The sequence below is a fragment of the Triticum urartu genome, chromosome 6, assembly GCF_003073215.2.
Source record: "Triticum urartu cultivar G1812 chromosome 6, Tu2.1, whole genome shotgun sequence".
In the NCBI taxonomy this organism is placed as follows: Eukaryota; Viridiplantae; Streptophyta; class Magnoliopsida; order Poales; family Poaceae; genus Triticum; species Triticum urartu.
This window is the reverse complement of record NC_053027.1, coordinates 532622528-532649891: the sequence shown is the minus strand read 5'-3', so window position 1 is coordinate 532649891 and position 27364 is coordinate 532622528. Positions and strand designations below refer to the sequence as shown.

General features: G+C 46.7%; 1 protein-coding gene and 1 long non-coding RNA gene across 2 annotated transcripts; both read right to left on the bottom strand.

The window, feature by feature from the left end:
- Positions 1 to 11860: 11860 nt before the first annotated feature.
- Positions 11861 to 13041, bottom strand: LOC125512711. Its single transcript, XR_007285506.1, has 2 exons — positions 12850 to 13041; positions 11861 to 12006 (listed from the first exon to the last, which is right to left on the bottom strand). It is a non-coding gene; the product is annotated as an uncharacterized LOC125512711 (long non-coding RNA).
- Positions 13042 to 17291: 4250 nt separating this feature from the next.
- Positions 17292 to 19007, bottom strand: LOC125514951 (ribonuclease 1-like). The gene is made up of 3 exons (XM_048680329.1): positions 18708 to 19007; positions 18457 to 18612; positions 17292 to 17871 (listed from the first exon to the last, which is right to left on the bottom strand). Exons 1-3 carry the CDS (start codon positions 18810 to 18812, stop codon positions 17446 to 17448), a joined length of 687 nt encoding a protein of 228 aa, XP_048536286.1. The 5' UTR covers positions 18813 to 19007; the 3' UTR covers positions 17292 to 17445.
- Positions 19008 to 27364: the final 8357 nt, after the last annotated feature.

Here is a 27364-nt window from a genome sequence, read left to right as displayed (position 1 = left end):
AGCCTTTTGGGCTTCGGTCTTGGCAGACTTGGCAGTCTCAAGGGCCGTCGCGAGCTCAGACGCTTGGGTCTTTGACTCAAGCTCCAAACTCTCATGTTTCTTCATGAGAGCCTGAAGCTCTTGCTGCACCTCGCCGACCTGAGACCCAAGTTTCTCTCACTTGGTGCGCTCCATGGCCGTTTTCTTTTCGGCCTCGGACAGCGCCTGCTTGAGGGTCGCCACCTCAGTCGTGGCCCCTACAATAAGCAGTACAATCCTGTTATTTTTTGCAATCACGCCTCTCTATAGGCACCTTTTTATAAGGTATTTCTTACCTTCTTTCTCCTCGAGCTGCTGCTTGGCACGGCCGAGCTCTTGCTCGGACCGCTCGAGTCCCTGTTTTAGGGTATCCACCTCCGCAGTCAGTGCGGCGGTGGCTAGCAGCGAAGCCTGCATACGCATATTGACTTCTTTATTATTAGACTCCTGCGAAATTTCATAGATCCTCTATTCGGCTTTTCTTTTCGAACGCCAAACAGAGCATCAGGGGCTACTGTCTATGCGGTAATATTTTTACATATTTTTACTTACCTCAAAGCCTGTTAGGAGGCCAGCGCAAGCTTCATTTAGCCCGCTCTTGGCGGACTGAACCTTCCGGATCACCGTACTCATAATAGTACGGTGCTCCTCGTGGATGGAGGCACCTTCAAGCACCTCCAGCAGATTGTCCGGCGCCTCCGGTTGGACGGAGGCTGCCGGCTCAGAAGGCTTGCTCCTCTTGGAAGGAGTTCGCCTGCCGCGGTCCAGAATTGTTGAAGATTCCGGCACGATGTCTGGCTTAAGGCCGGACTTGGAGCCCTGGGGGGTCTTGTCCCCTTCACTCCTGGGGTCTAGGAGGTCGCCTTGCGGCTCCTCCAGGACCACCTCCTCCTGCCCCGGAGCTCGTTGCGACGCCACTTCGGCGTCATCCATAGTGCGGGGGGAGACAGCGGGCGGAACAGAGTACACGTCCGATGAATCCAGGGAGCCGCTCGACGACTCGTTGAGTGCGGCCCGGGGCGGGCTGCATGATTATATTCGACATTAGGGGAAGCTGTGCAACAAAAGGAATATCATGAGTTACTCTGGTATCTGAACACTTACAATTTTGCCGGACGCTTGGCCCTTTCTGGCCACTCCTCTTCGCCCTCTTCGGCGTCAGGGGCGTAGTCCGGCGGAGGGGTCTTCCTTTTCCTAGACCCCTCGGCCTCCCCCGTTGGGGCGGCCTTCCTCTTCTCTCCTCCCTCCACTGGAGAGGGATAGTCTTCTCCTTCCTCCTCCTCGTTCTCGCGGGAGGAGGGCGCCTTGGACTCGTCAGATGACGAATCCGACACCACCACGTTGCGGGCACTCTTTTGAGTCCCCGTGGTCTTCTTCTTCTTGACCTTCTTCTCCAGCACCACATAAGGCGCCGGGGCCAGCAGCTTCACCAGTAAAGCTGGGGCTGGATCTTTGGGCAGCGGAGCTGGACAGTTAATCAGCTCGGCTATCACCCGCCAAGCCTGTCAGAGGAAAGGGAGTTTAGATCCCGCATAGTGTCAAACTATGAAAAAAGGCTTAACATCCTGTGAAGGGTGTAGATGGCATACCTTGCTAGCGTGACGCTGCGAGCTGTATCCGCAGTCCTCGGAAGCGAATGCGGGAGCCTCGGCGCCCTTGAATAGCACCTTCCAGGCGTCTTCATACGTCGTGTCGAAGAGCCTGTTGAGGGTTTGGTGCTGCGCCGGGTCGAACTCCCACAGATTAAAATCCCGTTGTTGGCACGGGAGGATCCGGCGGACGAGTATAACTTGGATTATATTAACAAGCCGGACTGGCTTGTTCACCAGGGACTGGATGCATGTTTGCAATCCGGTCACCTCTTTTTCGTCACCCCACGACAGGCCCGTCTCTTTCCAGGACATAAGCCGCGTGGGGGGTCCAGATCGGAACTCAGGGGCTGCGGTCCATTCCGGATCGCGTGGCTCGGTGATATAAAACCACCTGGCTTGCCATCCCTTTAGGGTCTCCACGAAAGAGCCCTCGAACCATAGGACGTTGGCCATCTTTCCCGCCATAGCGCCTCCGCACTCCGCCTGGCTGCCGCGCACCACCTTGGGCTTGACGTTGAAGGTCTTGAGCCAGAGGCCGAAATGGGGGCGGACGTGGAGAAAGGCCTCGCACACGACAATAAACACCGAGATGTTGAGGATGAAGTTTGGAGCCAGATCGTGGAAGTCCAGGCCGTAGTAGAACATGAGCCCCCGGACAAATGGGTGGAGTGGAAAACCTAGTCCGCGGAGGAAGTGGGGGAGAAACACGACCCTCTCATGGGGCCTTGGGGTGGGGATAAGCTGCCCCTCTTCGGGAAGCCGGTGCGCGATGTCCTTGGACAGGTATCCGGCCTTCCTTAGCTTTTTTACTTTACCCTCCGTAACAGAGGAGACCATCCATTTGCCTCCCGCTCCGGACATTGCTGGAGAAGGTTGAGGTGGGATGTGCGGGCTTGGGCACTGGAGCTCGGGTGCGCAAGAGATGGATAGGCAAGGGAGGAAGAAGGCGTAGGTAAAAAGGGTGGATCCTTATCCCCTTATATAGGCGGATGCGGTTATGCGTCCCCACCTACCTAATAAAACTCGCTTGCCTCCCGAGCGTCGTGATAAATGGCGCGGTTGGGTTACCCACGTCCGTATTGATGAGAATCCCGTAAAAAGGGTATACGATCTCTGCTTTGACAAACGTGCCAAGGAAACCGCCTCGCAAAACATGCTGAAGAGGAAAAGTAAAAACGATTCGAGTAAAGGGCTTGGTTGTGGTCTGATGGCGCACTGCAGAATACGTCAGTAGATTGGATTTGTGTTAATATATTTCTCTCTATGGCAATATGTGGAATCTTATTTTACAGAGCCGGACACTACTCTTGGTGTTTACAATCTTCTATGAAGGACTTGGAGGAGGAACCCGCCTTGCAATGCCGAAGACAATTTGCGCACCGGACTCGTCGTCATTGAAGCCTGGTTCAGGGGCTACTGAGGGAGTCCTGGATTAGGGGGTGTTCGGGTAGCCGGACTATACCTTCAGTCGAACTCCAGGACTATGAACATACAAGATTGAAGACTTCGTCCCGTGTCCGGATGGGACTTTCCTTGGCGTGGAAGGCAAGCTTGGCGATGCGGATATTCAAGATCTCAAGATCTCCTACCATTGTAACCGACTCTATGTAACCCTAACCCTATCCGGTGTCTATATAAACCGGAGGGTTTTAGTCCGTAGGACAACTTCATCAACTCCATAGACAACAATCATACCATAGGCTAGCTTCTAGGGTTTAGCCTCCTCGATCTCGTGGTAGATCCACTCTTGTACTACCCATATCATCAATATTAATCAAGCAGGACGTAGGGTTTTACCTCCATCAAGAGGGCCCGAACCTGGGTAAAACATCGTGTTCCCTGCCTCCTGTTACCATCCGGCCTAGACGCACAGTTCGGGACCCCCTACCCGAGATCCGCCGGTTTTGACACCGACACCCACCATATAGCTTCCTCAAAACAGCCACCATACCTACCTAGTATGGCATTTCCATAGCCATTCCGAGATATATTGCGATGCAATTTTCCACTGTTCCATTTATTATGACACGCTTCATCATTGTCATATTGCTTTGCATGATCATGTAGTTGACATCGTATTTGTGGCAAAGCCACCGTTCATAATTCTTTCATACATGTCACTCATGAGTCATTTCACATCCCGGTACACCGCCGGAGGCATTCATATAGAGTCATATCTTGTTCTAAGTATCGAGTTGTAATTCTTGAGTTGTAAGTAAATAAAAGTGTGATGATCATCATTATTAGAGCATTGTCCCAGTGAGGAAAGGATGATGGAGACTATGATTCCCCCACAAGTCGGGATGAGACTCCAGACGAAAATAAATAAATAAAAGAGGCCAAAGAAGCCCAAATAAAAAAAAGGAGAAAAGAGGCCATAAAAAAGAGAAGGCCCAAATAAAAAAATAAAAATAAAAAATGAGAGAAAAAGAGAGAAGGGGAAATGCTACTATCCTTTTACCACACTTGTGCTTCAAAGTAGCACCATGGTCTTCATGATAGAGAGTCTCCTATGTTGTCACTTTCATATACTAGTGGGAATCTTTCATTATAGAACTTGTCTTGTATATTCCAATGATGGGCTTCCTTAAAATGCCCTAGGTCTTCGTGAGCAAGCGAGTTGGATGCACACCCACTAGTTTCTTTTGTTGAGCTTTCATACACTTATAGCTCTAGTGCATCCGTTGCATGGCAATCCCTACTCACTCACATTGATATCTATTGATGGGCATCTCCATAGCCCGTTGATACGCCTAGTTGATGTGAGACTATCTTCTCCTTTTTGTCTTCTCCACAACCACCATTCTATTCCACCTATAGTGCTATGTCCATGGCTCACGCTCATGTATTGCGTGAAGATTGAAAAAGTTTGAGAACACCAAAAGTATGAAACAGTTGCTTGGCTTGTCATCGGGGTTGTGCATGATTTAAATACTTTGTGTGCTGAAGATGGAGCATAGCCAGACTATATGATTTTGTAGGGATAGCTCTCTTTGGCCATGTTATTTTGAGAAGACATGATTACTAGGTTAGTATGCTTGAAGTATTATTATTTTTATGTCAATATTAAACTTTTGTCTTGAATCTTATGGATCTGAACATTCATGCCACAATAAAGAAGAATTACTTAGAGAAATATGTTAGGTAGCATTCCACATCAAAAATTCTGTTTTTATCATTTACCTACTCGAGGATGAGCAGGAATTAAGCTTGGGGATGCTGACACGTCTCCAACGTATCTATAATTTTTTATTGTTCCATGCTATTATATTATCAACCTTGGATGTTTTATATGCATTCATATGCTATTTTATATGATTTTTGGGACTAACCTATTAACCCAGAGCCCAGTGCCAGTTTCTGTTTTTTTCCTTGTTTTAGAATATCGCAGAAAAGGAAAATCAAACGGAGTCCAATTGATCTGAAACTTCACAGAACTTATTTTTGGATCAGAAGAAGCCCAGAAGACTTGGAGTCCACGTAAGGGAAGCTTCGAGGAGGCCATGAGGTAGGGGGCGCGCCCACCCCCCATGGGCGCGCCCTCCACCCTCGTGGGCCCCCTGACGTACTTCTTCCGCCTATATATCTCCATATACCCTAAAAACATCGGAGAGCACAATAGATCGGGAGTTCCGCCGCCAGAAGCCTCCGTAGCCACCAAAAGCCAATCTAGACCCATTCCGGCACCCTGCCGGAGGGGGAATCCCTCTCCGGTGGCCATCTTCATCATCCCGGTGCTCTCCATGACGAGGAGGGAGTAGTTCTCCCTCGAGGCTGTGGGTATGTACCAGTAGCTATGTGTTTGATCTCTCTCTCTGTCTCGTGTTCTTGAGGTGGTACGATCTTGATGTATCGCGAGCTTTGCTATTATAGTTGGATAATATGATGTTTCTCCCCCTCTACTCTCTTGTAATGGATTGAGTTTTCCCCTTGAAGTTATCTTATCGGATTGAGTCTTTAAAGATTTGAGAACACTTGATGTATGTCTTGCCGTGCGTATCTGTGGTGACAATGGGATATCACGTGATTCACTTGATGTATGTTTTGGTGATCAACTTGCGGGTTCCGCCCATGAACCTATGCATAGGGGTTGGCACACGTTTTCGTCGTGATTCTCCGGTAGAAACTTTGGGGCACTCTTTGAGGTTCTATGTGTTGGTTGAATAGATGAATATGAGATTGTGTGATGCATATCGTATAATCATACCCATGGATACTTGAGGTGACATTGGAGTACCTAGGTGACATTAGGGTTTTGATTGATTTGTGTCTTAAGGTGTTATTCTAGTACGAACTCTAGGGCTGTTTGTGACACCTATAGGAATAGCCCAACGGATTGATTGGAAAGAATAACTTTGAGGTGGTTTCGTACCCTACCATAATCTCTTCGTTCGTTCTCCGCTATTAGTGACTTTGAAGTGACTCTTTGTTGCATGTTGAGGGATAGTTATGTGATCCAATTATGTTATTATTGTTGAGAGGACTTGCACTAGTGAAAGTATGAACCCTAGGCCTTGTTTCCTATCATTGCAATACCGTTTATGCTCACTTTTATCACTTGTTACCTTGCTGTTTTTATATTTTCAGATTACAAATACCCATATCTACTATCCATATACCACTTGTATCACCATCTCTTCGCCGAACTAGTGCACCTATACAATTTACCATTGTATTGGGTGTGTTGGGGACACAAGAGACTCTTTGTTATTTGGTTGCAGGGTTGCTTGAGAGAGACCATCTTCATCCTACGCCTCCTACGGATTGATAAACCTTAGGTTATCCACTTGAGGGAAGTTTGCTACTGTCCTACAAACCTCTGCACTTGGAGGCCCAACAACGTCTATAAGAAGAAGGTTGTGTAGTAGACATCAAGTTGTGAAACTATTCCACATTGTTTCAAATGAAGACCAAACTCGTAACTCAAATATTCGCCTCTGCGATCAGATCGTAGAAACTTTTTTTCCTTGTTGTTAATTTCCACTTCACTCTGAAATTCTTTGAACTTTTCAAATGTTTCAGACTTATGTTTCATTAAGTAGATATACCCATATCTGTTCAAATCATCTCTGAAGGTCAGAAAATAACGATACCCACCGCAAGCCTCAACACTTATCAGATCGCATACATCAGTATGTATTATTTCCAATAAGTTAGTTGCTCGCTCCATTGTTCTGAAGAACGGAGTCTTAGTCATCTAGCCCATGAGGCATGGTTCGCAAGCATCATGTGATTCATAATCAAGTGATTCCAAAAGTCCATCGGCATGGAGTTTCTTCATGCGCTTTACACCAATATGACCTAAACGGCAGTGCCACAAATAGGTTGCACTATCATTATTAACTTTGCATCTTTTGGCTTCAATATTATGAATATGTGTATCACTACGATCGAGATTCAATAAACCATTCACCTTGGGTGAATGACGACAGAAGGTTTTATTCATGTAAACAGAATAACAATTATTCTTTGACTTAAATGAATAAATGTATTGCAATAAACATGATCCAATCATATTATGCTCAACGGAAACACCAAATAACATTTATTTTAGGTTCAACACTAATATCGAAGGTAAAGGGAGTGTGCGATGGTGATCTTATCAACCTTGGAGTCATTTCCAACACACATCGTCACCTCGTCCTCAACTAGTCTTTGTTTATTTTGCAACTCCCGTTTCGAGTTACTACTCTTAGCAACTGAACTAGTATCAAATACCAAGGGGTTTGCTATAAACACTAGTAAAGTACATGTCAATAACATGTATATCAAATATACCTTTGTTAACTTTGCCATCCTTCTTATCCGCCAAGTATCTAGGGCAGTTCCACTTCTAGTAACCATTTCCTTTGCAGTAGAAGCACTCAGTTTCAGGTTTGGGTCTAGCTTTAGGCTTCTTCATGAGAGTGGCAACTTGCTTGCCATTCTTCTTAAAGTTCCCTTTCTTTGAAACTAGTGGTCTTGTCAACCATCAACACTTGATGCTTTTTCTTGATTTCTACCTTCGCCGATTTTAGCATCACAAAGAGCTTTGGGAATCGTTTCCATTATCCCTTGCATATTATAGTTCATCACGAAGTTCTAGTAACTTGGTGATAGTGATTAGAGAACTCTGTCAATCACTATCTTATCGGGAAGATTAACTCCCACTTGATTCAAGTGATTGTAGTACTCAGACATTCTGAGCACATGCTCACTCGTTGAGCTATTCTCCTCCATCTTGTAGGAAAAGTACTGTCAGAGGTCTCATACCTCTTGACACGGGCATGAGTATGAGATACCAATTTCAACTCTTGGAACATCTAATATGCTCCGTGGCGTGTTCAAAACATTTTTGAAGTCCCGGTTCTAAGCCATAAAGCACGGTGCACTAAACTATCGAGTAGTCATCATACCGAGCTTGTCAAACGTTCATAACGTCTGGATCTGCTCCTGCAATAGGTTTGTCACCTAGCGGTGCATCAAGGACATAATTCTTCTGTGCAACAATGAGGATAATCCTCAGATCATGGACCTAGTCTGCATCGTTTCTACTATCATATTTCAACATAGTTTTTCTCTAGGAACATATCAAAAAAATGGGGACCTACATCGCAAGCTATTGATCTACAACATAGTTATGCAAATACTATCAGGACTAAGTTAATGATAAATTAAAGTTCAATTAATCATATTACTTAAGAACTCCCACTTAGATAGACATCTCTCTAGTCATCTAAATGATCACGTGATCCAAATCAACTAAACCATGTCCGATCATCACGTGAGATGGAGTAGTTTTCAATGGTGAACATCATTATGTTGATCATATCAACTATATGATTCACGCTCGACATTTCGGTCTCCAGTGTTCCGAGACCATATATGCATATGCTAGGCTCGTCAAGTTTAACCTGAGTATTCCGCGTGTGCAAAACTGGCTTGCACCCGTTGTATGTGAACGTAGAGCTTATCAGACCCGATCATCATGTGGTGTCTCGGCATGACGAACTGTAGTGACGGTGCATACTCAGGGAGAACACTTATACCTTGAAATTTAGTGAGAGATCATCTTATAATGCTACCGTCGAACTAAGCAAAATAAGATGCATAAAGGATAAACATCACATGCAATCAATATATAAGTGATATGATATGGCCATCATCAACTTGTACCTTTGATCTCCATCTCCAAAGCACCGTTATGATCCCCATCGTCACCGGCTTGACACCTTGATCTTCATCAAAGCATTGTTGTCGTCTCGCCAACTATTGCTTCTACGACTATCGCTGCCGCTTAGTGATAAAGTAAAGCAATTACATGGTGATTGCATTTCATACAATAAAGCGACAACCATATGGCTCCTGCCAGTTGCCGATAATTGTGTTACAAAACATGATCATCTCATACAATAAAATTTAGCATCATGTCTTGACCATGTCACATCACAACATGCCCTACAAAAACAAGTTAGACGTCCTCTACTTTGTTGTTGCAAGTTTTACGTGGCTGCTACGGGCTGAGTAAGAACCATTCTTACCTACGCATCAAAAACCACAACGCGGTATAGTGATTGCTTTTTGATCTTCAGAAAGAACCATGTTCATTGAATCCGATTCAACTAAAGCTGGAGAAACAGACACCCACTAGCCACCTGTGTGCGAAGCACGTCGGTAGAACCAGTCTCGCGTAAGCATACGTGTAATGTCGGTCTGGACCGCTTCATTCAACAATGCCGCTGAATCAAGAATCAACTAGTGACGGCAAGCAATATGTATACACCCACGCCCACAACTCCTTTGTGTTCTACTCATGCATATAACATCTACGCATAAACCTGGCTCGGATGCCACTGTTGGGAAACGCAGTCATTTCAAAAAATTACCTAAGCACACGCAAGATCATGGTGATGCATAGCAACAAGAGGGGAGAGTTTCATCTACGTACCTCGTAGACCGTAATCGAAAGCGTTATGACAACGCGGTTGATGTAGTCGTACGTCTTCATGATTGACCGATCTAGTACCGAAACTACGGCACCTCCGCGATCTGCACACGTTCAGCTCGGTGACGTCCCACGAACTCACGATCCAGCAGAGTGTCGAGGGAGAGCTTCGTCAGCATGACGGCGTGATGACGGTGTTGATGATGCTACCAGAATAGGGCTTCGCCTAAGCACCGTTGCGATATAACCGAGGTGCATTATGGTGGAGGGGGCACCGCACACGGCTAAGAGATCAATGCTCAACCTGTGTGTATATGGGGTGCCCCCCTCCCCCATATATAAAGGAGTGGAGGGGGAGGGGGCCGGCCTCTGTAGGCGCGCCCCAAGGGAGTCCTACTCCCACCGACAGTAGGATTCCTCCCCCCCTTCCCTTTGTTGGTTTTAGGAGAGAAGGAAGGAGGAGGAAGAAAGAAGGAAAGGGGGGCCAGCCCCCTTCCCAATTCGGATTGGTCTTGGGGGGTGCCCCCTCCTTTGCTTCTTTCCCCTCTCTTCCACTAAGGCCCATATACCTCCCCGGGGGTTTCGGTAATCTCTCAGTACTCCGGTATACTCCCGATTTCACCCGGAACCATTCCGGTGTCCAAACATAGGCTTCCAATATATCGATCTTTATGTCTCGACCATTTCGAGACTCCTCGTCATGTCTGTGATCAAATCCGGGACTCCGAACTACCTTCGTCACATCAAAACACATAAACTCATAATACCGATCATCGCCAAACGTTAAGCGTGCGGACCCTACGGGTTCGAGAACTATGTAGACATGACCGAGGCATGTCTCCGGTCAATAACCAATAGAGGAACCTGGATGCTCATATTGGTTCCTACATATTCTACGAAGATCTTTATCGGTCAACCCGCATAACGATATACGTTGTTCCCTTTGTCATCGCTATATTACTTGACCGAGATTCGATTGTAGGTATCTCAATACCTAGTTCAATCTCGTTACCTGCAAGTCTCTTTACTCGTTCCGTAATGCTGTATCCCATAATGAACTTATTAGCTACATTGCTTGCAAGGCTTATAGTGATGTACATTACCGAGAGGGCCCAGAGATACCTCTCCGACAATCGGAGTGACAAATCCTAATCTTGATCCATGCCAACTCAACAAATACCATCGGAGACACCCGTAGAGCACCTTTATAATCACCCAGTTACGTTATGACGTTTGGTAGCACACAAAGTGTTCCTCCGGTATTCGGGAGTTGCATGATCTCATAGTCATAGGAACATGTATAGTTATGGAGAAAGCTATAGCAACAAACTAAACGATCATCGTGCTGAGCTAACGGATGGGTCAAGTCAATCACATCATTCTCTAATGCTGTGATCTCATTAATCAAATGACAACTCATGTCTATGGTTAGGAAACATAACCATCATTGATTCAACGAGCTAGTCAAGTAGAGGCAAACTAGTGACACTCTACTTGTCTATGTATTCACACATGTACTAAGTTTCCGGTTAATACAATTCTAGCATGAATAATAAACATTTATCATGATATAAGGAAATATAAATAATAACTTTATTATTGCCTCTACTCTAGGGCATATTTCCTTCACCTTCTTCTCAGCACCACTATCGGACTCGCGGCCTATGCCTATGGCCCAGGGCCGTCGACATAGGTCCTTTGCCGTCAGCATAGATCTATGCCTACGGCTGCCGTCGGCATAGGCCCGTCGGCGCAGATCACGTCAGCGTAGTCTTGTCAGACCGTCGGCGTAGTATAGCCGTCGGCACAAGGGCCTATGCGGACGGCCGGGCGTCAGCCGTCATCATAGTTTAGCCGTCGGCAGTGTTTTTCGCCTGACGGCAACGGACAGCGCCGTCAAAAGCGCTGACGATTCACGGGAAGCCACGTGGAATAGGTATGCCGACGGCTTGGCCATCAGCATAGGTGGAAATCTATGCCGACGGCCGAGCCGTCGGCATACCTCTGGCACGTGGCATTTCTTGGTGCCTCCTGGTGGCAGGGCTATGCCTACGGCAAAGCCGTAGGCATAGATGGAACCTATGCCGACGGCTTTGCCGTAGGCATAGCCGTGCCATGTGTCAACCCCCGGTTCTTCCTGGCGGCAGGGCTATGCCTACGGCAAAGCCGTCGGCATAGATTTATGCCGACGGCTTTGCCGTAGGCATAGCCCTTCCATGTGGCGCGCCCCTGGTGTCACGACAGCCATCTATGCCTACAGCATTGCCGTCGGCATACTTGCTGACCAGACCAGAAAAAAAGATTAGCCAACAAAGCTAGCTATTTATTACAAATGCTTATACAGACATGATTCAACAGCCATGGATTTGCAAACACAGACCATAGTATATTTTTTATGTACATAACATTTCCATTCTAAGAATCCACAACAACATTATAGGAGGCCGAGGGGCGGTGGTGGGGGAGACAAGGCTGCAACGATGGAGGTGGCATACAGTCAGTACAACAAACCGAAGATCCTACATATGAGGATGAATATGTAATTATACATTGAATTTACCAAAAGAAAATCGTCTAGAACAGGGGCATCAAACTAAAAAGGCAGAAAATTATTGCTTTTGCTGAAGATAACTTGTCATGTTGGTGCTTGAACCGAACAATACTACTAATACATACAGTACAGAGATGCTCCAGTTTCGGTTGTATCTATCAAGCATCAGTTGTTGTTCAAGGCAAGCTTCAAAGAGAAAAAGAGTGGTGCTGATTCATATGTATATATGTATATACAGAAGATGCAAGTGTCATCAAGTTGGCTTTAGTCAAAGTAAAAAAACAAATGGACATATACAAAACTGAACCAAGGGTGGTGCTGATTCATGTGTATGTACAGATTGAGGTGCCATCCAGTTGGTTTTAGTCAAAGTTCAACCAAAAAAATTGACACATACAAACTGAAGAAAAGTGTGGTGCTGATTCATATGTATGTATGTACAGGAGATGCAAGTGCCACCAATATAGATAGTTTCAGTCAAAAGTAAAAAACAATTGGACACCTACAAACTAAAGCAAATCGTCGTGCTTTTTCATGTGTACATACAAAAGATGCAAGTGGTATCCAGAATTTGGATATAGGTAGTACGCTCATGTGGTGAATTTTGTGAATCTATACTCTGCATCTACCAAAAGGATCACTCCCCTCACATGCAAATATAATTCAGTGCAATGGCTTTCTTCTCCCCTCACATGCATAAGACGAGAGCAGACCATCTAAATAGGCGGATCAGACCTTCACCTTGGGAGAGAGGCGAGTGCTACCTGTTGCTGTGTCGTCGTCGAGCTCGGGTGGTCCTCCTCCTCCTCGAGCAGGACAAGGTTGTTTCTCCCCTACACTCCAATGGCCATCTTCTCCAAGGACATCTACAAGGGCAGAACACACCATTGATGCAAGTGTCACAAAGATAGTTTCAGTCAAAGTTAAAGCAAATGTAAATATGCAAACAGAACCAAACCGAGGTGCATATTCATATGTGTGTGTATGTAGAGATGCAAGTGCAATCTGAATTTTGGGGAACCAAAGCATGGTTGTTGTCATTGTTGTTGCTACTTTATACGTGCCACCACACGTTAAGACATATATGAGGACCCGGCGCGATGCTCTGGTGGCATTGCTACCCCCCGAAGGGTTTTTTCTCAAAATATACAAAAAAATCGAAACAAAATGGTGTTTTCTGTAAATTTGAAGCAAACATGATTTAAGTTAGTTCAAATTTGAAACATAGTATAGCAAAATAATCCTTTCAAGATTCTGACAAAAAAACCATATAAAATTTGTCAAAATCGATCCAAGTATCAATTACTTATGCTTTTAACAAAGTACAAGGACATATATGCAAAAGTACACGAGGTCACATTTCTAACATACTCAAAAATAAAAACAAACTGGATATTCATCATCCATGGAAAATTCTACCCCAAGTCAATGTATAATTTGTGTATGTTTAAGTTTAGATAAGTTAGATTTAAATTATTCAAATTTTAACTTTTTAAAAATAAAAATAATTTAAAATAAAAAACAGATGATATCTATGCCTACGGCCATGCCGTAGGCATAGTTCTCAGGGCTACCAGGAGGCGCCACGTGGCGGGGCTATGCCTACGGCCTTGCGTAGACATAGATGGATAACTATGCCTACGGCTTTGCCGTCGGCATAGCTCTGCCACATGGCAGCTCCTAGTCAAAAAACAGATGATATTTATGCCGACGGCCGCCGTCAGGGCCGTCGGCATAGATTTGACAGCGTCAGCCCGCCGTCTGTCCCCGAGCCACAAGGGTCACCTCTATGCCGACGGCCTAACTATGCCTACGGCTGCCGTAGGCATAGATCGATGTATGCTGGCGGCCTTACTATGCCTACGGCTGCCGTAGGCATAGATGAAGCTATGCCGACGGCTTTTCTATGCCGACGGTATTCACGAGGCCGTCGGCATAGCTCCATCTATGCCTACGGTAGCCGTCGGCATAGATATGGCCGTAGGCATATAAGGTTATTCCGGTAGTGCACGCTCACCGCCGGTCTCAATAAAGACTTTGGCAATGCCGCGGCGAATCTCACCCTGATTCCCTAGACCTCCTTTGCCAAGTTCATAGCCTATCTCCGGTTGGAGGAGCGCCGGATAAAGCAAGTGAAGACCCAGGCCATGCACACTGCTCTCGCTGCCAGCACCACTCGCGATGGCCCTCCCCCGCCACCGGTCGCCTCCCATCAACCACGGGCTCCCGCCGCCGCAGCAGCAGTACCCGGGGCCACCACCACAGTCGTATCTGGCGCCCTACCCGCACTCCCCTATGAGGCAACGTACCGGCTCACCCGCAGCCGCCCGCGCTTCCTACTGATCGCCACCCGGGCGGCAAACGCGGTGGTCGCAAGCAGCAGCAGCTCACCGGTGGGGCTCCTCGCCAGAACCAGCCGACACCGCCATGATTGGGTGGCCACAACCCATGGATGGACGTCGTCCATGCCAGCTCATCAGGCCTACTACGGCACGCCGTGGCCGTATGGAGGGTACCTCCCTGCCCCACCGCAGTACGTCGGCGGAGGGTTCATCCCTCTTCCACAGCAGCAAACCGTCTACGGCGATCATTTTCATGGCAACATGCTGGTCGTCTCTACCATTACTTCCCAACTTCCGTATGCAGATTCCTGAGTTCAAAAACAAAAACTAAAAACAAAGGGACTCTTATCGCATGCAGATTTCTCAGTCTCCTTTTAAAGTTGTAGATAGATGCAAGATATCCTCAAAGAAACAAAAACGCAACTGTACCAGGGGTCGTGCCTCAAGATGTAACATATACGTATATCTACCCCTCAAAAAAGAAAAGAAAAGCAAAATTTTACCGTGGCACTAGATTAGATCCGCTATAAATAAGGGTTTCTCGAGTCTCCCTCCCTATCGAACCTTTTCATCGATCTATCCTCCGACGATTCCCCAACCTCGCGGCGACACCAAGACGATCGAAACATGGCATCCTCCCGTGCCCATGAGCATCGTCCACGCAGCCCAAGGGACTGGGCGAACCTGGACGCCGGACCGGTGGGGCTGGTCGCCGAGAACCTCCTGCGCAACGACGTCGTCGACCTCGTCCGCCTCCGCGCTGTGTGCAGGTCGTGGCGCGCGAGCTCCGCCCACCTGCGCGCGCAGGGCGTCCTGGACCGGCGGTTCCACCCCCGGCGGTGGATCATGCTCCCAAAAGAATTCGACATCCGCGGCCGGCGACGCTTCCTCAATGTCTTCACCGGCAAGTCCATCTACCAGGGGCTCCCGTATGTAGATCTCCTCAGCGAGTATGTTCTCACGACCACGTTTGAGGGTCTCATTCTTCAACTAGGCACCTGCGCCGGCCAGCTCCTTAACCCGCTCACCGGACAGGTCGCGGGGCTTCCAAGTGCGGCCACGCTGCTCTTTGGGCAGACCCTAAGTAATCTTGAGGTGAGCGGTGTGGGCCTTGCCGACGATGACACGGTTGTGCTTCATTTTCGCTCCTTCTATGTAGCTGTTGCCAAGCCAGGCGACGAACGCTGGACGCATGTTCATTCCCATGACAGGATCATGTCAGTCTTGCCGTTCGCAGGCCGCGTCTACTGTGCCACGTCAAAGAACATCTCGTCGGTACAAACTCAAACCGCGACACTGAACCAACCACCGCGGCTTGTGGTGGCGGCCGACCATGGACTACACACGGGGTTCCAGTCGCTCGACGAATTCGAATACAAATTGTTCATGGGGTTTAGCCAGATTTTCCTAATGGAAAACAATGGAGAGTTGATCATGTGTCATCGTGCTCACAGTTGTTCACCCCAAATCGTCGGAGATTGCAATGTCAGCATGTATCGGGTGAACTGGAACGCAAAGAACACGGTGCCCCAACATGGCCTGGATGGAAAAGTCTTGTTTCTCGGCAAGAAGATACTCCTGGTGGTTCCCGGAGTGTCTCCCTCCATCAGTGCTGACTCCAAATACCTGTGTTGGTCAAAGCCCAAGTGCAATTATGATGCTACTGATTATGCCGTTGATGTTCTTTTTGGTGGAGGCGCCGAGTCCAAGTTTAAGAAAGATGATGCTGCATATTATTTATCATGCTATGTCTCTCATTCTTATACTGATCACGTCTAGAGGAACTCATGCTTTGCTCTATGTTTTGAGTTAAAGTAATTGTTATTTCCATTTTTATCTCTAAGCTTTAGGGTTGTGGTAGATTTTATCTCATTCAACAGAAATTCCTTCAGTTTACTCAATGTAACAAAAAATTCCTACTGTTTACCCTTTTAAAAAAGATATATATTCCAACTAATCCGTCTCACATGTTTGTGCTTACTTGGCAACGGCGTAGAGGGTTTTTGTAGCCAATTGGATTTACCAATGATTGTAAAAGCTAGCGGCCTGCGCATGCATGATTGCAATGGCATGTTTGTGAAAACTAACCATTTGAACATTAGATAGGGCAGTGACACTCTTTCCAATCCTTTTGCAAAAAAAAAAGAAAAAAAAAACCTGATCTCTCGAATGTATACTCATTGCAACTTAATATTTGATTCGACGAACAAAGATATCATGTATAGTTTTCTGGACTTGCTAAATCAAAGTCCACTCTGCAGTGGTTGGAATCTGGGCGCTTTTTCTGTACGTTGTGTGCATGTACAAGCGCATAAGGTGGGACTGTGTTGTATCTTGGCCTTTTCTTTATCAACCTGAGCCTTCATGCTTATTTGTGGGTTTTTCTATTTCGTTCATGTGCTTTTTTTTTAGTTCATCAGTGGATTTGTTTCCTCCTTGCAGTGAACATTCTTTTTTGGCGGGGTTAAAAGGGATTTCATTATTCAAGTGTGACGAGTTTGTTCCTACAAAGCATAGAAACATCTACATCATCTAAGCTGCAGTTAGCTCTGCCTTCCACAATCAAGGCTTGATCTGTTTAGTACTGGTATTGTACCATATATGTAGTTGTTAGTACCTATATAACCAGCATTGCATATGTTTTTGTCCGAGCCAAGCACATTGAGAGCGAAGTGCAACTAACCGATCTTTGTTGATTTTCATGTGAAGACTAGAGTGATCAGTGAATCCTACCTGAAAATCACTGTGGCATATATATGGAAAATAATATCGACCGTTGATTGTGTCAGGATCATATGTCGCCATGTCTTGTAAGTGCACTCTCAAGCAAGCAATCAGAGGCTGCATGTGCATCCTAAACCGAATTTTATGACAAAAAAAGAGAGTATTGCTCCTTGTTTATCTGAATATGAAATAACAATCGGCTCCCTCCACATGTTTACACCATTTCAAGATATACATTTGTCTTCATTAACATCACGAGCCTTTGAACTTTGAAGGGAAAAGGAAATGGGCGCATCAGAAGGTCGGGAACTCGACCCTGTTGCCGCAGGGCCTGCCGCCGGGCTGGACGGGGCACTCGACGAAGCCCGAGGCGTTGGCGTCGACGCAGAAGTAGAGCTGGTAGAGCTGGCTGTTGCCGGACTCGTCGCGGTTGCACTCAACGAAGGGCTCGAACCCGGTCCCCTGCTGGATGGCGCCCTTGATGGCGCTCAGCGTGTAGTAGCCGCCGTCGGGGGAGACGCCCGCGGCGGTGAGGGCGTCGAGGACGCGGAGCTGGTCGCGGAGGTGGAGCGCCGTCTGGAAGTAGCCGTGCTCGTTGAAGAGGTTCTGCGCGCAGGTGCCGTGCTTCTCCCACTCGTGCGCCCAGAACTGGAGGCCGTCGCTCGTCGGGCACGCCAGCGTCGGCCACTCCGTGCGCAGGCTGCTCAGCAGGTCGCTCACCTGCACGTGAAATTAGAGAGTTATTTCTCGCAGATCACTCGCCGCTCCGCAGTTCATTTGCTGGACACTCTGTTTTTGGATTGCTTTCAATATACTAAAGGTGTCTAAATACATTTGTATCTAGACAAATGTAAGACAAGCTTTTCGGGATAAAAAAAGTATTACAGTAATAAAAGGCGCTGATTTTGGAAAGATTTAAATTTATTGGACAAATGGCACCAGAAATAAATTTATTCAATCACATGCAGCGTCGACTTTGGAATGTTTTCAGTCTATCTATATGATAAGGCATTGATTTCGGACAAAAATAAATCCTGCATGCATTTATTAGAAAAGATCCGCATGAATTTATTTCAAGAAATAGCACCGGAAAATAAGTTGAGTGTTGGGTATGAAATATTGAAATGTGCAATCAAATGAGAGGGGGGATCGTGCCGTGTGGTGTGGTACCAAACTAGCAAAGCAGGGGTTCCGGTTTCTTCGCTGTCCCTCTCAAGCGAAGTCACATTGGATTTTGTTCTTTGCGATCAGAGACAATTAAGATGAATTACTAGTGGCGCTGGCAACAAGGTGTGAGCGACTGACCTTGGAGGGATCGAAGGCGTTGGCGGGGTTGCAGTTCTGCGGGTAGGAGCCGTCGTCGCGGTTGGGCCAGAGGCCGTGGATCCCGAAGTCCGCCGCCGGCTTCCCCGACCGCGGGTAGCAGCAGCTCTGCTTCGTGTCGCAGTACGACCCCGGCCACTGCACGCACACATAGGAGCACGAACCATCAGCAACCAACGCATACAAACCAATCAACGACGAACCGGACTCGCCGGGCGGGCGCACTGACTCACCTGCAGCACGAGGTAGAAGAAGTCGTAGTCCGCCGCCTGCGCCGCGGCGCACCCGACGGCGCTCAGGGCGACGAGGAGGGCGAGGGAGAGGCAGGATCTCATCATGGCTTGCTTGGATCGATCTCTTTGGGACTCGCTGCAGAGCTATCTGTGTGGGTTTGATGGTTCTTGGGGAATGGAAGGATGGATTTATAGGCCGCTTTAGGCAGGTGTGGATGCCGCCCGCGTCGACGGCGGGCCAACGAACGACACGGGCATATTCCATTGGGAGCGCGGGGTTAATTGCTTGCTCCTTTTGGCCCGCGCGCGCCAGAGATGGATGGAAGCGTGTGCGCGTGCATGGCTGTGGACGCGCGGCACGGTGGGCTCGACAGCGACCGGCCCCGAACTTTGTTGCTTGGGCCGTGTGTGGTTGGTTGATGCGGATAGGGACCTGAGGAGGAGGAGGAGGGGGGGTAGCAGAGCTGCTGCTGCGCTGTGTAAATTAGGGAGGGGCGTTCATACCGCCGGCAGCGGCGTGCTGTTGCTGTTGCCGGTGATGGGGTGCTTGTCACGGTGGGAAACAAGAAAGAGGTGAGCCAACGGCAAGCCTACCTCTGGTGTGGTCCGTGCAGGTACGTGGCGTGCCGACTCTGCGGCTCCTTCACTCCATCAATCACCCCTCACCCGGTCAATGCCAAACCTACGTTGAGGTAAATGATTGATGGCGATTCCGTCTTCCTTTCTTGCAACAAAACTCGTAGAGTTTTATTTGAAAACACAGGCACATGTGCTCACATATATGCAAGCAGATGCATTCTTTTTTTGAAACTGTCAACAAGGAAAGGCTCCCGACCTAGATATATTTCAAAGAAAAAGTTTTTACATACTAGAATAGGCGAGAAGAAATGAAGTCCCCGTCACATGCGGGTGGGACACAAGGTTAAGCATATGCATTCCTTTGCAGGTATGTATGCATACCTTATCCATATGAGTAGAAAATAGGCTAGCAGATCTTCAGATTATCAAGGTCGCCACATACAGCTCTTAGGTGACAAATACACCACTATAACAGAATAATGAGTCCACCTAAATAAATAAATAAGGAAAGCAAGCACCCATGATTTACGACTTAAATCCAGATGGACAGGCTCCACGGTAAATAGCCTAACCAACGGAGTTATGCTTAGTTGTCGCAAGGTCTTAGGGTATTTCTAACTGATCCCATAAAAATTGAGGAGTAAAACAGCGGAATAAACCTTAGTGAAGCAAATTTACTTCACTAAGTTTGTCCGTTTCAAGCCAATCCCCTAAACTTAGTGGAGTAAAAAAAAGTCCATTTCATCATATATTCGGCCATCCAAATAGATTCCCTTTCTTTTTACATTGGAGTATATAATTCACCAATTCTTCGCCATGAGAGTAAGACCAAAGAAAATAAGAACCACAATTAGACATTTTAGAAGATATCCAATTCCCCTAACTGCTCCCACTAGTTGAATTAATATTTTCTCTATGTCTTCATTGTTGATCTGCGAATTCTTGAGTTTCACCACTTTTTTCTTCTTCGATTCTAAAGAAGTAGACGTTGCTTCGCATCTTATCTCATTTCTAGTCTCATCTCTAATCTCATCTCTAGCAACGAGCGCACAAAATCTATCGATTTTCATGCTATCAATATCGATGTATTCTTCTTCCCAATACCAAAACTTATGTCCATCCTACACACATAGATGAGCAAACAAGCCCATAGGTGAGCTACTGAAATTGTGTCGAATCCGGTGAACAATCGAATCAAAACATGCACATACCCCATTATTTGTGCACTTGAAGAACACACATTCGGGGTGTTGCGGCGTGGTAGAAACTCGGCGCACCACCTTCCGTGTGCAGCCGTCGCACTGTATAACCGGCATCGGCGAGCCGCTGCGCCAGCGCCGAGCTCAGGCAACGGCCGGGCGTGTATTTGCTAGTGAACCTCCCACGAAAGAGATTTGAGTGGCTAGAGGAGGAACTGGTACCTACATGTGGCTCGGAGGCGTCGTCGTGGCTGTGCGGTCTGCTTCCCGGCCAATCCATGGTAAGGCGCGGTCGCCGCCTGCCGGAATAGCCAAATCCGGCGGCGGCGGCGGCGGCGGCCGCAGATCCACTGGTTTTTTTTGCCACCCATGGGACGAGGCGGCGCAAATCCAAGCAGTAGGGGACAACGACGGAGCCTACTGCGCGTCCCTGGCAGCGGGCAGGCACCGGCGAGGGGTGGGAGGGGCGGCACTGGCACAGATACGACGCAAGAGGCTGGATGAGAGGCGCCGTTTTTTACTCAGCCGCCGCGCGGTGGAATAAAGATAAGGAGATTTTTAGGAAGAGGAGTAAAATTTTACTCCCTTTCGACGGATAAGGGATTGGCTAGGTTCCGGTTAAGGAGTAAAACCGTATTTTTACTCCTCTAACCAGTTATAAGGGATAGGTTAGAAATGGACTTGATCCACAATGGCCAGCGACTGCTTGATGCACTCCATTTGCGGCCGGAAATATGGCGTTAAGTTAGCTTGATCATCATACAAAGTCATAATATACAGCACGACTAAATAAACTATTGACGCGTAGAAGAAGTTTAATTCGGGACGGAGGCTGTTGTGGTGGTTTACTTTATATTTATAAAACAGGATGAAAGTCTTTTTCGATAATTTAGGGTGGAACGAGTTCTATCTAATAGTTGCATGAGTTTGTATGGATTTAAGATATAATAATTGAGATGTCCGGATGTGAATTACGTTATTTAGGGGTGCCCGATCAGTGCCCACGGACGCGTGCAGGCATGTCCGCGGGCGTTTGAGGGGCCGAATTTGCGCATAGTTACGGTAGATGCTCTTAGGTGACAAATACACAATTATAGAAGAATAATGAGTCTAACATAAATAAATAAACAAGGAAAGCAAGCATCCGTGATTTACGACTTAAATCCAGATGGACAGGCTGCACGGTGAATAGCCTAACCAACGTAGTTATGCTTAGTTCGTCGCAAGGTCTTAATGATCCAATGGCCGGCGGCTGCTTGATGCACTCTATTTGCGGCCAGAAATATGGCGTTCAGTCTGCTTGATCAACATACAAAGTCATAAAATACAGCACCACTGAATAAACTATTGAAGTGTAGAAGAACTTTTTAATTCGGGACGGAACGAGTTCTCTCTAATTAATAAACTAACGATACACGTTTGATTCCAGGAAGGACTGATTATTGACGGGGACCTAATCATGAACTTGTGGCACATGAGAGGAACCTTTTCGTAGGGATATTCCAGGACAGTTCAGAGATGCTTTGCCACCGTGAGGACAAAATGAAAATACGTGTCACAATAACGCGCCAATGGAGTACTGAACTAGCTTTGTGAGCACACTGAAAAGAAAAACAGACTTCGGAGGAGCCGCCGGTGTTCACATTTCAAACATCAAAGAAGACCAACGCGTCATTTTCACGCATCCGCCTCTCGCTCTAGTCCCCACTCCGCCACTATGCTTGTTTTATTAGCCAGCATATGCACTTAGATAGTTCTTGTTTGATCCATTTTTTGTGTACGGTAAGGGCATCTCTCGCAAAGCTCTTATAAGTTATATTTGAGAGATTTTCTTGAAAAAATGGATTAAGGCCCGGAAGTATCTTTCTACACCCGAGCTGAAATGCTCCTAATGCGAACAGTAAATCCAAAAAAGTAGATTTTTTTTATGATTTTGTTTTTTTATCACGCCTTCCACCAATGTTATTTTATGATGAAATTTTTCATGCACAACAAACATTACTTAAAGTATGCCACAAAAAATCAGAACTTTTAAAAATATTTTCCTATTTTTTTATCTTACTGTTCACACCAGGAGTATTTGAGCCCAGGTGTAGAAACTCCACATCTCCTTAAGGCCTATCTAGCAAATCCCCTCTGAGGTGTGTGGGATATCCTTAGCTACGTCCATCTCAACAAACAAACCCTCCTTAACCATGTCTAGATGGGAACCCACAAGATGAGGTTTGCACCTAGTGCTGACTACATCCATCTTGGAACAAAAATTGAGCATGATCCACGAGTTCCCATGTGACCCACAAAGCCCGCTAATGTTACCTTGATTTTTTTCATCCTGAATGCAACTAGACTTCCCTTCTGAGCTAAACCGCCACCTCCCCTGCTCCAACCTGATAGCTACCCTCGGTGACTAGCCTCCATGTCATGTGCCTCCTCCTCCTCCTCCCCATCTTCTCCATCGACCCCACCCACCCTCACCTCAAACGTCACCACTCCACTCTAGCAACACTGTCCGCCTCTCTTTCTTCCCTTGGATCGAACATGAAATCCATGCAGAGGCCGGGGATCCTCCTCCTTTTCTAAAAAAGAATATAGTTGTCCAAATCACACTCTAGACCAGCTCTTCTTATAGAGAAGGGATCTCAATTAAGAGGAGAAGTACAAAGGGCAAAAGCAGAAGTTGAAGGGTCAAACTCCTCTACCGGGAAAGCAAATAGGGACCCTAGGTGCCCAACAAGCGAACAATTTCCTCCTCCAGGATTGTTAGGCTGGTCGTAATGGTAATATCATAGCTAGTATCATGCATGCCAACTAGGCAATTTTGAAGAGGTGTCATAGCATTAAATGAAGAAAGAGAGGATGAAGTATCATATCATGATACCGTATTATAATAAATGCTATGCTACTTTCTGTCATGCATAGCAATAAATAGAGTATCACATGATACTAATATATGATAGTATGCATTAGGGAGGTAGTATCGTACACTAGTATCATATACATGATACTAGCATATGATACTCCCCATTACAACCAGCCTTACTCCACTTCACTTCACATTGATTTGTATCCAGGCTCATCCGTGGTCCGCCACCATGTTACCAATCCACTCCATTGTTGCTCACTCCACTTCTCATCAATTTGGCCATCACCATAAATTGTATTGTTCAACTAGAATATTTATGTCATTTTCTCTCTTAAGAGCATCTCCAGCCGTTGTGAGTTTCCCCAGTAGTTGGAGCCCCCAGGCGCGCCCCGTCGCTCGCCAGCCTGGCCGCCTCACTGGCTCGTCATGCCAGCCGCCGCGTCCACCCTGTGCTAGCTCGCTCACCCACCGCTACAGCGCTCGTCGCGCGCGCCCACATGCCCGCGTCCGTGCCCGCTCGCCTGTTGGCCGCCCCGCTACCCGCCCTGCCGCGCCCGTGGCCGACAGCCGCGCACGCGCCCGAGCCGGCTTGCCGCTCGCCGCCAAGCTCGCCTATGCCTGCGACACGCCCGCGCACCAACCAAGCTACGAAACGAAGCAAGTGCCGGCCACGAGAGTTCAGCCAGGAGGAAGTCATTGTTGCCAATCAACCGATCTTGGGTCAGCTCAGAACACTCGGAGTCATCTGCGGCAGAGATGGGTTCGATGGGGCCTATCGCCGGGAAGCCGCACGCGGTGTGCCTGCAGTACCCGGCGCAGGGGCGCATCATGCCGATGCTCAATGTGGCCAAGCTGCTCCACGCCCGAGGCTTCAACGTGAGTACAACCACGTGTAAGTGCATCCAGTGCCCCTTAGTGATTTTGGTGTATTGAAGACTTATAGATTAAGGAACTAATGCGTTTGTGAGTATACACAGGTCTATAAGTCTATGAGGAGTTTGAATTTTACAGAGAAAGTCGACCCCTGAAAATGAAGTTCTTCGACTGAAGACTTTGGATTTCTGAAGACTTTCTGAAGACTTTGAAAGTGAAGAAATTGGTGTGACCTTGAAGACTTGGTATTCATTCGAGGAATATGAAGCGTGAAGACTTTTGTTTTTGTAGTTTCACTTTCTCTTTCTCGAGTCATAGGAAACACCGTACTGTTAAAGGGGGTCGAGGAAATACTAAGAAAAAATTTCCATGTGATGCTAAACTAAAAATCCTACACCTACCAATCCCTTCGAATGAAGCCATTGGAAATCTCATACAGTCCAGTCATATTCTTCAGTGACAGAGACGATGTTCTTCTGGTCTCTAAGGAATTTGTTCTGACTGAGGAGTTAGGAATTCGCCAGTGCGGATTGCCTACACAGTGAGGAACATGATAGCCCTGAGGATTTTGCTACTCAAAATTCCGACCGTTGCTGTGCTATGCACCAGCTGTCCCAAAATATCTATCCACCTAACGGTCATATCATTAAAGGGCATTTATTTCTTATCATGTCGGGCTGCTCCCTAGGCTATATATAGCCGCCCCTACAACCACTAGCTGGTTGGCTGCTCCGAGAGAAACTGACACTTGTCATTTGAGAGCAACCCATCCTCCGAGGATTTTGAGCGAAAATCATCAAATGAGGAAAAACCCAAACCCAAACACCTACAAACCCCAAGTGATTGAGCATCACTGAAGAGATTGATCTGCGTGGATCCGACGCTTGTTACCTTTGAAGACTGTGCTTCTTCCAGACGGTTAGGCGTCATGGTCTAGAGCATCCAAGAGGAATTGTGGATCGCCGAGTGACCAAGTTTGTGAAGGTTTGGAAGTCGCCTGAAGACTTACCACGAGTGATTGGGCGAGGTCTGTGTGACCTTAGCTCAAGGAGAATACAGTGAGGACTTGGTGTCCTGAGCTGCGTGTTCAGGACTGGGTGTCCGGGACTATGTGTCCTCGAGTTTAAATACTTAGCCGCTCCAACCAGATGTACAACTGAGACAGCAGTTGGAACTGGTCTACCAAATCATTGTCTTCACCAAGCTTACTGGTTCTATTTCCTCAACTCTTTCATTTCCTCATAACTGTGTTGTGTGCTTATTCATATATGTGCTTGAAGACTTTGACTGAAGATTTTCTCAATTTCCTTAGTTCAATCTCTTCAGTCTGTTTGTCTTCATCCTGTGTTATCATGTGCTTACGCTTCCTGTACTCTGTGCCTGTCTTCATTTCATCATGATGACTATGCTTATGTTCTGTTATGTTTTCTTTTGAGTACTTATTATGCTGCTAGTAGTTCTTCGCCAAGGAATTTCCTCACCGGCAAATTCCTCAGTGAAGAATTTCATAAAAATCGCCTATTCACCCCCCTCTAGTCGATATAACACACTTTCAATTGGTATCAGAGCAAGGTACTCCCTTGTTTTGTGTGATTTTGGTTTAACCGCCTGGAATTTTAGTTATGTCGACCGCAGGTATGAAGAAAGTGACATGCCCCATCTTTGACGGTCACGAGTATCCCAAGTGGAAGGCCCTGATGAAGAAACGCCTCATGGCGATGAACAACGAGCTGTGGACCGTCATTGAGATTGGTCTGACCGATCTGTGCAAGACGGCGGAAGCAGATGACATTCGCAAGTACACTCTTCTCAACCTCACGGCGAAGGACGTCATCTGCTCCTGTCTGTCTCAAAATCAGTTCAGGAATATCATGCATCTCGATCATGCGAAGCTTATCTGGGACCGTCTCTCTGAGGTCTATGAAGGTCATCGTACCTGTCATGATCCTTGGTTTGAGTACTTCAAGGAATCTCTCAAAGCGATGACATTTGAACCAGAATCATCATCTTCTGCATCATGCCTTATGGCAAAAGATGCTAAGGTAACTGAATGCTACCTATCTGAGTCTAGTGATGATGAATCTGGTGATGAATTTGGACCCAGCTATGTCAAACTTGCTTCCCTTGCCACTAAACAACAAAGAGATTTGGAAAAAGTTCAATACATGCTAAATAAGAGCGATGATATGTTGGGTGAAGAAACGGATCAGTCAAAAGCTTTGGTTGAAAGTCTTCAGAGACTTCATACTAAGTATGACACCCTTCAAGATCATCATGACACTCTCTTATCTGATCATCAGAAGCTTTCTTATGAATTTTTTCAAAGAAAGCAAGACCTTGAGAAGCTAAGAGTGAGTTATGAAGATCTTCAGAAGGAGCGCGATTCATTACTTGCTCAACAAATTAGCGCTTCTCAGGAAGAATTTGTTCCTCCTTATTTGAAATGCATTGAACGTGAATCTGCTAATTCTTCACCTGAATGTTCAAATGCTGCTAATGTTTCAAATTCTTCACATGCCTCTGCTATCACTAATTCCTCATCTGAGGACATTGCTAGTATCACTGACGATGCAGGGCTAAAGGAATTGTACATGACAGGCATGTACAAAAGCCTCAAAGGGCATCAGACTCTTTGTGATGTGCTTAAAAAGCAGATCCTCAACAGGAACCCTAGGAAAGAGGGTATTGCCTTTGAGAGGAAACTCAATGCTGATAGTACATATTGGAAGCCTGAGCAGTACCCCAAAACTACATGGGTTGCTGCAAAGGGACCTCCAGTTGATCCATCTAATTTATATGGATTTTCATGTGAATCTCCTTGTTCTGATGATGAGTCATTTGACTCCAACTATAAACTGTTCAAAAATCAGAATGGTGAAGTATTTGCTAGATATGTTGACACTAACTGCAGGAACGGTCCCCTATGAAAAAATCTGGGTTCCCAAAAGATGCCTTGAAAATCTTCAGGTGAATGTCATCATGACGCCACCTGTGAAGAATAGGAACCCCAGATCAAATTCTTCATATGGATCCAAGTCCTCATACGGACCAAACTCCTCACATGGATCATATTCCTTAAAAGGATCAAAGTCCTCATATGAACATCATCGTGCTAACCCGTGTGTTTCGCAGGGAAGATCTAA

Coding starts and splice junctions, on each gene's coding strand:
- LOC125514951 (XM_048680329.1), bottom strand. CDS start 18,812: ATGATGAGATCCTGCCTCTCCCTCGCCCTCCTCGTCGCCCTGAGCGCC. Junction 18,613..18,707: donor TCTTCTACCTCGTGCTGCAG/GTGAGTCAGTGC, acceptor GTGTGCGTGCAG/TGGCCGGGGTCGTACTGCGA. Junction 17,872..18,456: donor ACGCCTTCGATCCCTCCAAG/GTCAGTCGCTCA, acceptor TTTCACGTGCAG/GTGAGCGACCTGCTGAGCAG.